The 13,888-nt window shown below is 36.9% G+C and overlaps 2 protein-coding genes across 2 annotated transcripts; one reads left to right on the top strand and one right to left on the bottom strand.

Annotated features, from left to right (window-relative positions):
- The first annotated feature begins 1,613 nt into the window (after positions 1–1,613).
- LOC107669609 (uncharacterized) lies at positions 1,614–5,266 on the top strand. Its single transcript, XM_016461912.1, has 5 exons — positions 1,614–2,170; positions 2,466–2,596; positions 4,132–4,354; positions 4,589–4,767; positions 5,026–5,266. The coding sequence occupies exons 1-5, from the start codon at positions 1,951–1,953 to the stop codon at positions 5,065–5,067; spliced, it is 795 nt and encodes a 264-aa protein (XP_016317398.1). The 5' UTR covers positions 1,614–1,950; the 3' UTR covers positions 5,068–5,266.
- A 6,775-nt stretch (positions 5,267–12,041) lies between these two features.
- On the bottom strand, positions 12,042–13,351 carry LOC107669608 (melanocortin receptor 3-like). Its single transcript, XM_016461911.1, has one exon. It carries the CDS (start codon positions 13,305–13,307, stop codon positions 12,330–12,332), a length of 978 nt encoding a protein of 325 aa, XP_016317397.1. The 5' UTR covers positions 13,308–13,351; the 3' UTR covers positions 12,042–12,329.
- Positions 13,352–13,888: the final 537 nt, after the last annotated feature.

The following is a 13,888-nucleotide window of genomic DNA, read 5'->3' as shown; positions in this document are numbered from 1 at the left end:
AGGGTGTGATTTGAAACACAGCCTCTGAGTGTCGACTCTGAACGCTGTTACTACAAGGACTGCAGAAGGATACTTTCTCGAAAATAACAAATATTACCCAGAATACATTTTTTTTTTTACGGGATTGTACTGTTGTAATGAAAAAACAGGATGTTACTGTCAGAATATGGCATTTTTTTTACAGCAATTTTTTACAGTGTAGGCATATAGTATACAGGGTTTGTATGGTGCTTGAAATCCTTGAAAATGCGTGAATTTAACATAGTGTTTTCAAGGTTTGAAAAGTGCTTGGATTTTGGATAAAGTGCTTGAAACCGCATGAAATTGCAATGGCATTGATTTTATAATAATTTGCTTTATTACTGAATAGTTCACTTTTTAGATAAAATGCGTTTTTATTGATGTGCGTGGGGAAGGCACATGGGGAGCAGGACACACACAAAACATGGAACAGAGTCTGACAGTGCGCCCTCTGATAGAACAGGATGGGAGATAAAAACATGCCAGGAGGTTGCTGCTTCAGTCAGTGTTGTCTTGAAAATGACACATTATGGTTAAAATAATGTAAAGTCTTATGTAAAGTCTGTTTTTTTCATGGGAGAGTCTGCGTTTTGAAGCCGTGTAATAGGTAAGCAATCCTGCTCAGTTAAACTAAATATTTTAAGACTGTCGTGATTAAAGTAAAATAATAAAATTTTCAAACATTCAAAGTAAAAAATGCAGCATGGGTGTTTTTAGATTAAAGGATCTCTGAAGTGAACCGACTGCCTTCAGAAAAGTTTCAGTGGCATTTTCATTTCATCTGACCAACATATAATGTCTGATAAAGTAGCGTTTATGAGAGCAGCGCGGCTTTGTGTACAGCCCTTATCGGGGAAGCTGTATTTCTGCCGTTCCAAAAGCGCCACCTAGTGGCAGAAGATGAATATGCATTTTTAATAAGCCCCTCTGCTGTTTTTATTCAGAACAAAAAGCTAATGTGCCTTAAAAAAATTTAAGACAGTAAGGTGTTTGCTTTAAATTAAAACAATGCTTTATACTTTTGACTCATCCCTTTTCTTTATTTAAAAAAAATTGTTTAAAGTCTGAAATGTGAGGTTTGTCACTTTATAAAACTTTACTTGTGAAAATCTGTATTTGAAAATCTATTTTGCAAATCATGTGTTCTTGCAGTCATTTTATGGTTTAATATGTTAGGCTACCATAGACATTGCCCTACCCCGCTCATACAGTATTTATTTTATTTGTGCAGGTCTTAAAAAGCCTTAAATGCTATTTTTAAAATCCTGCAGATACCCTGTAAATTCTTTATTTATTATTATTTTTTTTTAATTGTAAAAAAAAAAACCAAACACTGTATGTTGGCAATTTACATTATACAGTGTCATATGCAATCCAGACAGGTGATTTTTAATAGCACAATAACATCTTATTTAAAGTGAAGAACTCAAGTAGGCCCTGTGTAAACCTGTCATTTACGACAGTTTAAAGCGCTGGAAAAGCTTGAAAATGCACCTTGAAAGTGCTTGAATTTGAATTAGGAAAAGGTGTAAGAACCCCATATAGGGATTAGTGAATGAGTGAATTTCGGACACAGCTTTTGCAGTTGGTCCATTTTATTTCCACTATAGTTTAACCAGGCGAGTACTATTGCATTGACAGGGTAATCAGCCAATCAGTGATGATGAAAACATAATAGGCGGGCATAATTGCAGTGACAGGCCAATCATAGTGTGCGTTTTCTCTTGTATCTCTCTCTCTTTACAGATTGGTGTCGTTTTTGGACAGTGTCACTTGGAAAGATGAGTGAACCATTAGAGCTCATCATTATGTAAATCCGAATTCACCGAAAATCATTTTACAAAGAAACAGCTTCACAGAACTATAAATACTATGCTTCTTTGTTCACTTATATGTGAGGGGGAAATGTTCAGCCCTTAATTTAATATAATGTCAAAACAATTTACACGTTTTTGTTTTTTTTATCCCAATGAGCTTTCTGTGTTGCAATTTAACACAATCCTTCCACGTGTTAAAGAGCACTGTTCAACCCCCATATATTTTTTTTCTGAGGAGTTTCCTCACAAGAACTGTGGAAAGCAGCCAACTTGGGAGGAAATGAGCATCACACATTTCACCAGTGCGATAATGATTCGCTTGATTGTGTTGGGTGAGTCAGATTTCTCTGTCTTTATTTTACCCGTTATTTTTACTCAATGTTTACTTAGGCCTAATTATAAAGGGTGTAAAAGGCCCCTAGATATTTGTTATAATTTAAAAAACAAGAACGGCAACAGTATAAATCAGCCTGTTCACGCAAACTCCAGTAACGACAGATGTATAGCCTATTACATTATCTGTAGTTGTCTACCCAGTAACCAAACAAGCTAAGCGTACGTCAGAAGCTTTGTGCTGTTTATTTTTTTCCGCAGCAGTGTGTTTTTACATGTGATGTCTGTTTTTAGCGTTGACCCTTAATATAGTAGTTGGCAGCGATGAACTCACCTTCGTCACCGCAAGTTGCAGAGAGGACATAGCTTTGCACTGTACTTTCCATAAAAACTGTCAGAACTACACCTCTGTTACGTGGTACAAGGTGAGCCATATGTCCATCTGTCAAATCTCATATGACCACTGCTAGAAACCATATTCTGTTTGTCATGTTTAGCCTACGTCATGCTTACTTTCTCAAACATTTGGTGATGTGGATATGTTCAGGTGTCTTATAAGTTTATGGTTTATACAGGAAATTAACACAGAATGCGTTTTACGTTTAAAACGCGAGAAAAAAGAAAGAAAAAAAAAACAACAACATTCGAGACGCGCACGAGAGTGTCTGGCACACGTTTACATAAAAAAACAAAACAATGGAAAAGCAGCGCAGTGGAATCCAAAATGCGTTCTGTGAACGGTCTTTAATGTCTGTGGCTTTAAGCAGGAAACATGTTGAGACGCATTCATTTCCTTTACACCCATTCCTCTTAATTCTTCATTCAGAGCCAGGTTTATCTGTACATTCAGACAGTGACAGTGACAAACATTTCCATATAAAATAATTATTGTGTATTTCAATTTCTTTGGGCAATAACTTGCATTTGTCAGACTCTGTTCCCTGTTTTGTGTGTTTTGCTTCCTATGTTTCCTTTTGCCCTTATTTGGTCCTTCCCGTTCCTGTCATTAAGTTAATTTGTTCCCAGGTGTGTCCCATTAGTTCCCCTGTATTTATACCCTGTGTTTCCCTTGTCCGGAATTGTCTTACCCCAGTGCTACGTGTGCTTTCCTGGTATTCTGTTCATTAAAGTTCTGTTTATCCTACGTATCCTCGCTCCAGCACAGTAGGCACGCATGGCAGCCAGTGTTGCCAACTGCTTTCAGTTGAAAGTAGCTAAAACTGGTAGCTAAATGTCACTAGATGACATCACAATGGCAAATTCACTGATCTATATAAAGATGAACGTAGATCAGTGGGCAAGATGAGAACTTAGATAAGGTTTGTCCAAGCAGTTGCTATATTTGTCCCTAAACTTTTGAAAAAAGTCTCAAAAGGGGCGGGGAAGTCGCTAAATCTAGCTACAAAGTAGCTAAATTGGCAACACTGATGACAGCATTGGGGTGAATTAAATGAATAACATACAATGTTATTTAGTATTAATAAAAATTAAATATATATGTAAAAATATGTGTAGGCCTAATATATATATATATATATATATATATATATGTATGATAGTAGTAGTAGCAATAATAATGATGATGATAATAATCTTATTTTTTTGTGAAATAATTTAGCCTACAATAATTCATATTCACGGGTTGTGATAGCCTGTTATTAAATTTGTGGATTTTTGGAGCCTACAGGTGTGCCGATTTTTTTCTGTTTTTCATTATCAAAAATTAGCATTTAAAAATGAATGTAAATTTGATTCTAACTGACTGCTGAATGAGTAATTCAATCTCAAATAATTTTAATAGTTAATGTGATTATAAAAGAAGCAAATGTTGGTAGTATGTGGTTATATTTGAAGAAAAGAAAGGTGCAATTAATTTTCATAAACTTTTTAGTGCTGCAAATGCAGAGCTATTCATACACTTATATAAACTCACTCTGTTCTTTTTTTTTTTTTTTTTAAGTTCTACAATAACAGCAGTGACAGATCTACAACAATGACAATCCTCATAAAGTCAGAAAATGTCATCCAGACTGATAAGTGCAACGATTCTGTGTCACTGGATAAAAATGCATCTTTGGTCTTAAGGAAAGTTGCTCCTGCCAATTCTGGGATCTACAAGTGTTTAATTAGAGCCAAAGCTGGAGGAATGAACTGTCAAAATCGGGTTAGACTTAATATCTCAGGTATTTCATATATTAATAAGCAATTGTGAAAATGAACAAATGAATATGTGGCATAATGCTATCAGAGTATTGTACATTTTGGTTTAGTTTCCAGTGTCTAGATACATATTGCTCTCAGTTTCAAATGCAGACAAACGATATGGCTTTGCAGTGTTCTTCTAATCATTTATGTGCATGATTCACTTGTTGAAGATAATTTCTGGTTAGATAATATAGCCCCATTTGTCTCCCTAGATTGTGTGTCAACAGCTTCACCCATCATCTTTGATTTCTCCACCAAGTTTATTAATGAATCATGGGCAAACATTAGCATCCCATTGCCTCGTGTGAATGATGATTCAGTGCTCTTTGTCCTTTGGGGTTGTGTAGGACTGGCTGTGAGTAAACTTGTCCTCAGTACCATTTGCATATGGGTAAGTATTTCTAAATATAGCTAATTTATCTCATATCTTCTGAGCATTTTATTTGAATTATTACAAGTAAAGGTATAGGTTCAGCAAAGCAGTAGATGTAGCTAAACACAACAAGGAAGTAACTAGTTTAAATACCAAAGCTCTTAAAGAAAACACTGAGGACTAATTGCAAAAATGGACTCTGGAAGTCTAATCCTAGCTGTTATTGTGAAAACCTATTTCTAAGCTATAAAGGTAATTACATGCTTCTGTTCTCAGGGTTTCAAGGAGCTCAGTAAACTTAAAAGAAGACAGACTTAAGACCAACCACTGTTTACCTCCCATATGGTTTAGTAATTTATTATCATAATTTTAATAATTTATCTGTGAATTTACCTGTGAATAATACACTTAATGCAACAGTCATGATGAAACCGTACTGATACTCTGAGGAACTGATATCCTTATCAGTGTTATTTTAGAATTATTTATAATAGTATATACTATTATAGCATTTTTACAACCCAGTCTCATAAAAATACGTACCTCTGTGTACATTTCTGCAACACCGTTTTTACGTACCGTACTGCACGTTTCGCCGCAGTTTCAAAGAGAAATGTCCACTGAGTTGTGCTAAAACACGGGTTCAATACGTCCACCCTGGCAGTTTTACTGCCTCTAGTGTTCATTTTTTTTGGAAACTGCAGTGATATGTACTTATTGGTACGTATTTCGCGTCTTGCAAAAATGTGCCCCCAGGTACGTATTTGCCACGAGACCGGGTAGCATTTTTAACGTAATAGCTTTTATTTTTATATTTTCAGTTTTCATTTTTATTAATGAAATGAGTAATAAGTAATTTTGTCATGTGATTTTTGTCATTTTATAATTACTAATATCTTTATTTATTTAAATGTACCAAAGCAAATTGTAAGTTTTAGTTTGTTAACAATAAAACTGCTTCCTACAATATCTAAATACATATGCATTTGTATCCATTTTACTGCTTTAAATTGTCCAGTAATAAGGTTAATGACCTAGTTTAAGCTTTTATAAATGTGTTTGTTTCTCTTTGTGTGTGGGTGTTGTGTGTGGAAATTGGTTTGCTCCATGGGTGCAAATGTTCGGAAAAAACTCATATGAGGTCATCATCCCCATGAGAAAAAATACATACACAGATATACTGTGCTTTTGACCATGTAGTGTATGGGTTATAACTAAGATTAGTGATAGTATCCTAATGCAAAAAGGCAGTTTTATGAGACAACCATCATGAAACCGTACTGATACTCTAATTGAGGAACTGGCCTTGCTTCATATCTGTTATATTTATTTACAATTTGCTCAACCAAACTCCAACCCATTCTTACTTCCAAGGCATGAAACTCATATGTATAAAATCGTAAAAATAGTTTAACGGGGTTTTACAGCAATACCATAGAAAACCAAAAAAACATTTAGGTTCCCCAACGAACCTTTCAGTGAACAGTCATAAGAACTGTTTTTTTTTTCTTAGTGTGAAGAACATTTTAAAAATCTAAAGAAACTTTTCTGCTATAAAGAATGTTTTGTGCAATGGAAAGTTTCCATGGATGCTAAAGGTTCTTCATGAAATCATAGATGCCTTTATTTTTAAGAGTGTATGAAGAATCTCCACACAGCTTTTTACGGTGGCCAAATCTATCAACCTCCAATAATCAAAAGCACCATAACAGTGGTCTGAAGCCTCATATGAGAGCTTTATGTGATGGACAGAGAGAGATTTGTCATCATTTACTCTCAAACTTTTTCTCACTCTCATCCCCACAAGAAAAACGACACATAGGGAACTTAATGCTAAGTTCTGAGTGTATGAGAGGACATCGCATGACCATCTGGGTATTACCTGTCTGCAACAGCAAAAAAATATGTGGTGCCCAAAACACCTCTGGTAAAGCTTTATAATTGAATCAGTTTGTCTGGTCCAGCTTGACATCATTTCACACAAGCAGATGCTTTATGTGATGTGCTGAGAGGATCAGCAGTAGCCAGCTCCCCACCCTCAAATCTATATTGCTCCAGAAAAGTAAAAAAGTCATGCATGACCACTTTCTGTTCCAGTATCTTCCCTCTCACTGAAGGCCAGTTCTGAGGGCATTAAAACCAAGGACCAATCCCCCTAAATCCACTTGCTCAGTGCCTTTACCCAGGCCATATCTATTAGAAACAAGGATTTAGCTGCCAAAAACATTTCTCTAAGACCAGCGTCATCTGCAGATCACTCTGCTTAAAGACATATCACGGGTTAAATAAGCATTTGCAACATTAGCTGTATTATTACATACATTAGTGTTCTAATGTATTTCGCACCAGTTCCTTGTAGCTCAACAAAATCGAAATAATTAACAGACAATATTTTCAGCTATAGGAAGGATAATAAAGTTGTTGGCCATGATGGAAGTAAATTCGAAGCTATGTCTTCAATTCACTCGATTAGTGACTCAGTAGCTCCCTCTTCTGTTGACTGATTGTGGACATTAATCAAAATGTACTTACTCGACGTATATTGCTGGTCTTATTGTGAGCGATTCATGGTGGATGTTTCTCCAAAGAAAAAAAATTCCTTTGTATTCTTTACACAATTGAAAAGAACGTCATATGAAACAGCTGTCCATTTTCTTTTGACATCACCTAAATGGCTAGTAAATAAATTTAACCTTTAGGCATAAAATGACCATAGGCTATGTTCTCTTTTTCCAGAACATGTCCTGGCCAGGATTCTAGCACACGTACAGGTGCATCTCAATAAATTAGAATGTCGTGGAAAAGTTGATTAGCTGATTGGCATGTCACTATATTCTAATTCGCTGAGATAGTGAATTGGTGGGTTTTTGTTAAATGTGAGCCAAAATCATCACAATTAAAAGAACCAAAGACTTATACTTCGGTCTGTGTGCATTGAATTTATTTAATACATGAGTTTCACAATTTGAGTTGAATTACTGAAATAAATGAACTTTTCCACGACATTCTAATTTATTGAGATGCACCTGTACATCACGGAGACGTCTATTTGACGTCCGCATCCTACATCTGGAAGACATGTATTTTTAAAGTGTTTGCTCATCTGCAATAGGTCTATAGGACGTTTCCTATAGACGCATCAGATGTCAAATAGACGTCTATTAGATGTCTTTAAGATATTTATGATTTAGAATGTAAAACTAAAACTGACATCTTACAGACGTCTGTCAGATGTTTGTTCACAGCAGATGCTTTCCAGATCAATCGATCTTTAACAGACATCTTGCAGACGTGGGTGTGCTATCTGAGAAATTGCCTAAAAATGTCCTGGTTTTGGCTTTGTTTTCCTATATGACGTACAGTTCTCATACACTAGCTATTATTATATGTGCATGGGATACAGCTACGTCCGGAAACAACAATAAAGTATATTTGCTACCTATTAGATTGTGTTTTATTAACGTCTACACCTACCCCAACCCTAAACCTAACCTTACAATAATGCAGATAGCCTACAGTAATTAATTGTTGTTCACCGTGACAAAAATGATGCAATATTGATGTGCACATGTCCAGTAGGACAATCTGGCCGTATCTGGTCGATTATTTAATGCCTTCATGCTATTGGTCAAACTACATTTTAGTCATACCTCCAGCAAGTATAAAAACAAGAGACAAACGATCTCAATTTAAAAATGTCGTCCAGACATATCTGGGGAAAAGAGGACATTGTCACCCACCTACATAAAGCTGTTTAGGTATTGTTTTTAGCAAATCAACATTCGTGCTGGCTCCATTCAGGTATCTTTATTCCCCCCACAAATCTAATTGTTTTCTTCTACTATTTTCCATATTGAATATCCTGTTCCGGCAAATTGAGAACTGTGCAAAACCACTTTAAATCAAAAAATGAATTAGTTCCACAAAGCTCAAACAGACAAAGCTACAAAGAGTTTAATTTGACGGTTTGCTTCCTTCTGCAGAGTAAAAAAGAGATTTTGGATCTCAAAAAATTTCAGAAAGCAGAGAACCGAAAGAGGGAGAGAAATGACAAGTACTGACCTTGAGCGCTGCACGAACTCACATTCAAATTATAGTTTACCCAAAAATGTAAACTGTCAACAATTACTCACCTTTAAACTCTAAATGTATGACTGTATATATATTCTGCAGAGCACAAAATAATTCTGAATGTTGGTAACCAAACCACTTTGAGTGACACATTGTGGACGCTGGGCTGTTGGTGCTCACAGGTACTTTACTTTGTAAGTGAGTAATCACATGATGAGATTTTCTCCTTAACGCGATTCTTTCATTAAGCTGCAGGGGGCCCCAAAGCACACAATAATGACTCATTCATATGCGTTCGCCGATATTTCTTTCCTAGTGAGAAACTTTCAGATCACTGCCATAGGATTTCTGCCAACTCTCATATATTCAGTAACATAGCTGATGTGTGTAAGTACCCAATGTCCTTCACCCCGCAATGCAATGGAGGTGGTGTTGTTGTGCGTTAAAGGCACAGGATATGCAGAAAAAAAGTCCAGGATTTTGTGTCATTATTCAGTCATACATTTGCTTTGTGGTTTGCATCAGCATAAAGGATGTCAATTACACATACTAAACTCCAAGACATCATCTGAATCACTGGATGCAGCCCGCTCTCGCTTCAGGACTACAACAATTAAGGTCCCGAAAGTGTGAAGGCAAGATCGTTAACGCCATTAGCTACTGTCCTCATTGATAAGTGACTTGAGGCTCGTTCTACTTTTAAGTGTTTCTGTACAAACTTAAAAAGAAAGGTTATTTATAGGCATCAATGGTTCACCGGTGAACCTTTACCATCCATAGAACCTTTTCATTCCACAAAAGGTTCTTTACAGTAGAAAAAGGATCTTTAGATTATTAAAATGTTCTTCACACTAAGAAAAATGGTTCTTTTAAGAACTGTTCACTGAAAGGTTCTTTGGGGAACCAAAACTGGTTCTTCTATGGCATCGCTGTGAAAAGCCCCTTTTGGAACCTTTATTTTTAAGAGTGTAGCTTGATTGGTAGAGCTCAGCAAAGGGTTTGACTGATAAAAGTATCTACCAAATGAACATTCGCAGCCAGTTCTTTCTATTTATTTGTTATATTTGAAATACATATGCTTCAATGGATCCATAACAGGATAAATTTTGGTATGTGTTATTCACAGATTTCACATGATTTCATAGTGTAGTTCTTTCTAAAATACACCAGGGGAAGGACATAGATTTTAATCCAACCTATAACTGCTCATTGCAGTTTTTCATAAGATCCAATGTTTTATTAATTCTACTGGCATACAGGTAACAATTAACGGATCATTATGGAAGGACTTTGACCACTTTTCTCATTTTATAGTTCATTTTTGAGCAATGCAGAATTGTTTATTCAGGACAATAGAGTACACAGAGTTCTTCTGACATGTAATAAGACTCAGCAACAAGCAGGTAACTCCACTGGGAGAATAATAAACAAATATTGACATTTAAAGCTTATGTAGATAAACACATAAAGATTGCTTGCAATGACTGAGTCTTGGATTTCTTTTATCTTTGTTCACCTTACAGGTCAAGTTAAATGTCAATATGATAACAGAACAGCACTTTGCATTAAAAGCATTTGTGTTGAGAATGAGAAGGAAGAGGATTTGAATCTGATCTGAAAAATCACACATCCACGCACACACACACACAAACATTTTTATAGAAACTATGTATGTATGTATTCATGTATGCCACATGAAGTAACAGAGAACACATGCCGTGATTAAGCTAAACCCTTTTATTTTACATGTTTTTTTTTTTGAAGACATTTGCTGGAGTTTGTGGCCACAGATACAAGTCAAGTGCTAAAGCTCATGCGCTAATAGTGTTCATAGAGTGCAAGCACAGTCCTAATAACATTGCAGTGAGACTCAATACAGGTCAGCTAAATAAGCAGAGTATCAAACTTAAACCATTAGACACCCAATAAAAAGATAAACTATGTTGCTGTTTAACGGAATAAGAGGGATAGTCAGAGCCAACAGGTTGAAGTTGTGCTTTGGGTGACCTGAGTTTGAATCCTGGTTTGTGGTCTTTCTGATCTTGTCCACCTGTCTCTTTTCCAACTTCCAAATAAAGTTCTATTTGGTGTTGGAACTGACATGTTTAGTTGTATACTGCTGTCTTAAGTCTCTGACAAAAAAATAAATGGCGAGACCCCAGTTACATTCCACCACTGAAAGGCAAAAATAGAGAAATTTGAGACTTTGACAGCTAAATGATCCACACATGCTGACTGCAGCTTTTGGGCTGAGTTTGACTGCATAATGTTGCTAACTGGAGACAGTCCAAGCTGAATCTGATTCTGACAACTATGAAAAGCAACAAAGTTAGTGACACCTCAAAAAGACAGACTAGGAAGTGCCCTGATGTTTTTGATGTCAGCAAGCAAGTTTCACCACAGACTGTTAGTAAGATTCCACTTCAGCAGCTTTGAGCAGATGCATTGACACACCAAAATGGCTCGAACACTGTCACTAAACTAAACACTGAAACTAAACTAAACCAAACTATATAGCCTACACATTTGGAACATAAGGTACTGTGAGGTCTAGAAGTGTGAGACCACTAGTTAATTTTTTTTTCCTTTTTGCATTTCTTAATAGCATTTTTGCATTTCAATCTATTTTATAAGCCTAATAATTTGAGTGAAAAGTGAAAATGAAAAATTAATATGATTTTCTAATGATCGGTTTTATTATTTGGTTTGTCAATTTGCTTTAATGACATCAACATTTGAGCTTGCATGAACTCCACAAGTTTGTATAGAACTCGATATGATGTGATCCAGTATAAATTGAAATGATCCAAAGAGATAACAGTTTTGGCAAATCTTGATTTTTTACCATTTGCTTGGTGCAAAAATGTATGATTTCTAGAAAAAAATAGTAAGCATAAAGATCCACCCGTAAACCTAACCATCAGTGGGCCCTAAGCAGATAATATGAAAACGTACAAACAAGATCATACAAATTCACCACCGATTTGCCAAAACGGCTTTTGAAAAACAGTCAAACGATCAATGTCACTAATTTACTAATTTGAATTGACACTTAGAAATAAAGCAGCAATTCAAGTATTTCATATTAATGTTAATCACGTCTTTTATAAAATTTTCTTAAATCCTAAAACTGTCCATTGATTTTAAAGGTTTTAATGAGAGTTTAAATCCTAGATTTTCAGTGTAGTTTCAGACTGTCAGACCCCACTGCATAATGAATACACATAATAGACACGACTAACACATAATTGATCTGCCCTTTCAGCAAGCGATAGGTCACATTCGATCCACCCCCAGTTCTCTGATTTTCTTGCAGCACCTGAGCTTTCCAAATCCTTGATAGTGCTCAACAAATTTCCAGTCCTTTTCTCTGAATGCTACGAGTCTGCTTTTGTCCGTATCTTTATCTCTTGATATGTAACCTCATTATGACCACCATGCTTTGGCATCGTACATCAAGGTAAACTTTTTCTTTGTACAATCAGTCTCCTTTCAAATCAGACATTCGTCTAAAGTGGAGGCTGACAGCCAAAACAGCACAGTATCTCCTTAAAGGTCTTCCTCATTTCCAGACTGCGGCAGGCGTAGATGAGTGGGTCAATCACAGAGTTGCACATAATGAGGACCAGGTACGTGGTGAAGTGAGACATGTAGCAGAGGCAGAGCGGATGGTGTGGACAGGACACCAGCAGAATGAGGTGGAGGAAAAATGGTGCCCAGCAGCACACAAACACGCCGAGGAGGATGGAGATGGTCACGGCTCCCTTCATACCGCTGCGTTGACGTGGGGTCGGGTTGCTGGTGGCTGCTGGGGGTAATGCTGCGATTCTCTTTACGTGAAGTCTGGCGAGAAGAAACATGTGTACGTAGAGAGTGGCCATGAGCACCAGCATGGCAAAGAACATTGTGATCAGACAAACAATCACGGACTTGCTCTCTGAGTACACTATGAAGACGATCCCACAAACCACACACACCAACCAGATCGCAGCGATGGCCACCAGCGCTCTGCGTACGGTCACTATGCTGTGGTAGCGTAAGGCGTAGAAAATCGTGACGTAGCGGTCGATGGCAATCGCCAAGAGGTTGCAGATTGATGCCACGAGAGAAATACAGATCATTGAATCAAACACATTGTCCATCAAACGCACAAAATGGTCATTGGCCACCAAAAGGCGACTGCTTAGTACGGCAATGACAATGGTCTCCAAAGAGTTCGAAACACTCACCAACATGTCCGCGGCAGCCAGGCTGCACAGGAAGAAATACATCGGAGAGTGAAGGTTCTTGTTTTTGACAACGGCCAAGATGACGAGGATGTTCTCCAGAAGACTCACAATACCCAAGGTGAGAAAAACCGCCGCCTGGATCTGAACCTGCTCGCACAGCGCCCCTGCTGGAGGATAAATGGTGCTGCCATTAGGAGGCAAAGACGTGCTGTTTGCAGGTTTCTGCCCTTCAAGAAACTGCAGGTATGAGTCGTTCATCAGGATTTTTTAAGATAAATAGATGGGGAAGAACATATAGCAGATAAGGGATGGAAATTACAGAGGAAACAAAAAAAATTAAAGCAGAAACAATTATAGAGTAAAAAAATGATTCAGATAATGGAATAAATAGAAATAGAGGAATCTGAAAGCTGCAGGTGTAGTTAACAAATGTTGCAGTTCTACAGATGTTGGTTTAAAAAATCCTCTGCTGCTCTTCTGTTTGTTGGAGATGCTTCTGTAGAGATGCTGTGTGATTCAGAGGCTCAGAGCAAACAGATTCTCTCTCACAGCCACTGGCTGTACGTCAGCACATGCAGCCTCCGCCTGCTCTTTGCTCAAGATTTTAAATGAAAGATGTGGGTATGTACACACAAAGACACACAAATTCATAGTGCATGGCAACAGGCAGGAGTGTGCTTTTTTTATCCAAATTAATAAGTAATTTATTTAAAGGTCCCATATTGTCAAAACTGAAATTTCCTGGCTTTTTTCACGATTACTGAGGTCTAGGGGTTATTTAACTACCATATAAGTTTCAAAACAGTCAGTCCACAGTAAAATGCACACAGCCTGCTTAA

The sequence above is a fragment of the Sinocyclocheilus anshuiensis genome, unplaced genomic scaffold, assembly GCF_001515605.1.
Source record: "Sinocyclocheilus anshuiensis isolate Anshui unplaced genomic scaffold, SAMN03320099.WGS_v1.1 scaffold80, whole genome shotgun sequence".
NCBI classification, from domain to species: domain Eukaryota; kingdom Metazoa; phylum Chordata; class Actinopteri; order Cypriniformes; family Cyprinidae; genus Sinocyclocheilus; species Sinocyclocheilus anshuiensis.
Note: the sequence above shows the minus strand (reverse complement) of the source record. Positions and strands in the feature narration are given on the sequence as shown.

What these genes read in the sequence shown, in the direction of transcription:
- LOC107669609 (XM_016461912.1), top strand. Translation starts at nt 1,951, where the DNA reads ATGTCAAAACAATTTACACGTTTTTGTTTTTTTTATCCCAATGAGCTT. An exon ending in GATTCGCTTGATTGTGTTGG is followed by an intron (nt 2,171 to 2,465) that starts GTGAGTCAGATT and finishes GTCTGTTTTTAG; the next exon opens with CGTTGACCCTTAATATAGTA. An exon ending in TCAGTACCATTTGCATATGG is followed by an intron (nt 4,768 to 5,025) that starts GTAAGTATTTCT and finishes TTCTGTTCTCAG; the next exon opens with GGTTTCAAGGAGCTCAGTAA.
- LOC107669608 (XM_016461911.1), bottom strand. Translation starts at nt 13,307, where the DNA reads ATGAACGACTCATACCTGCAGTTTCTTGAAGGGCAGAAACCTGCAAAC.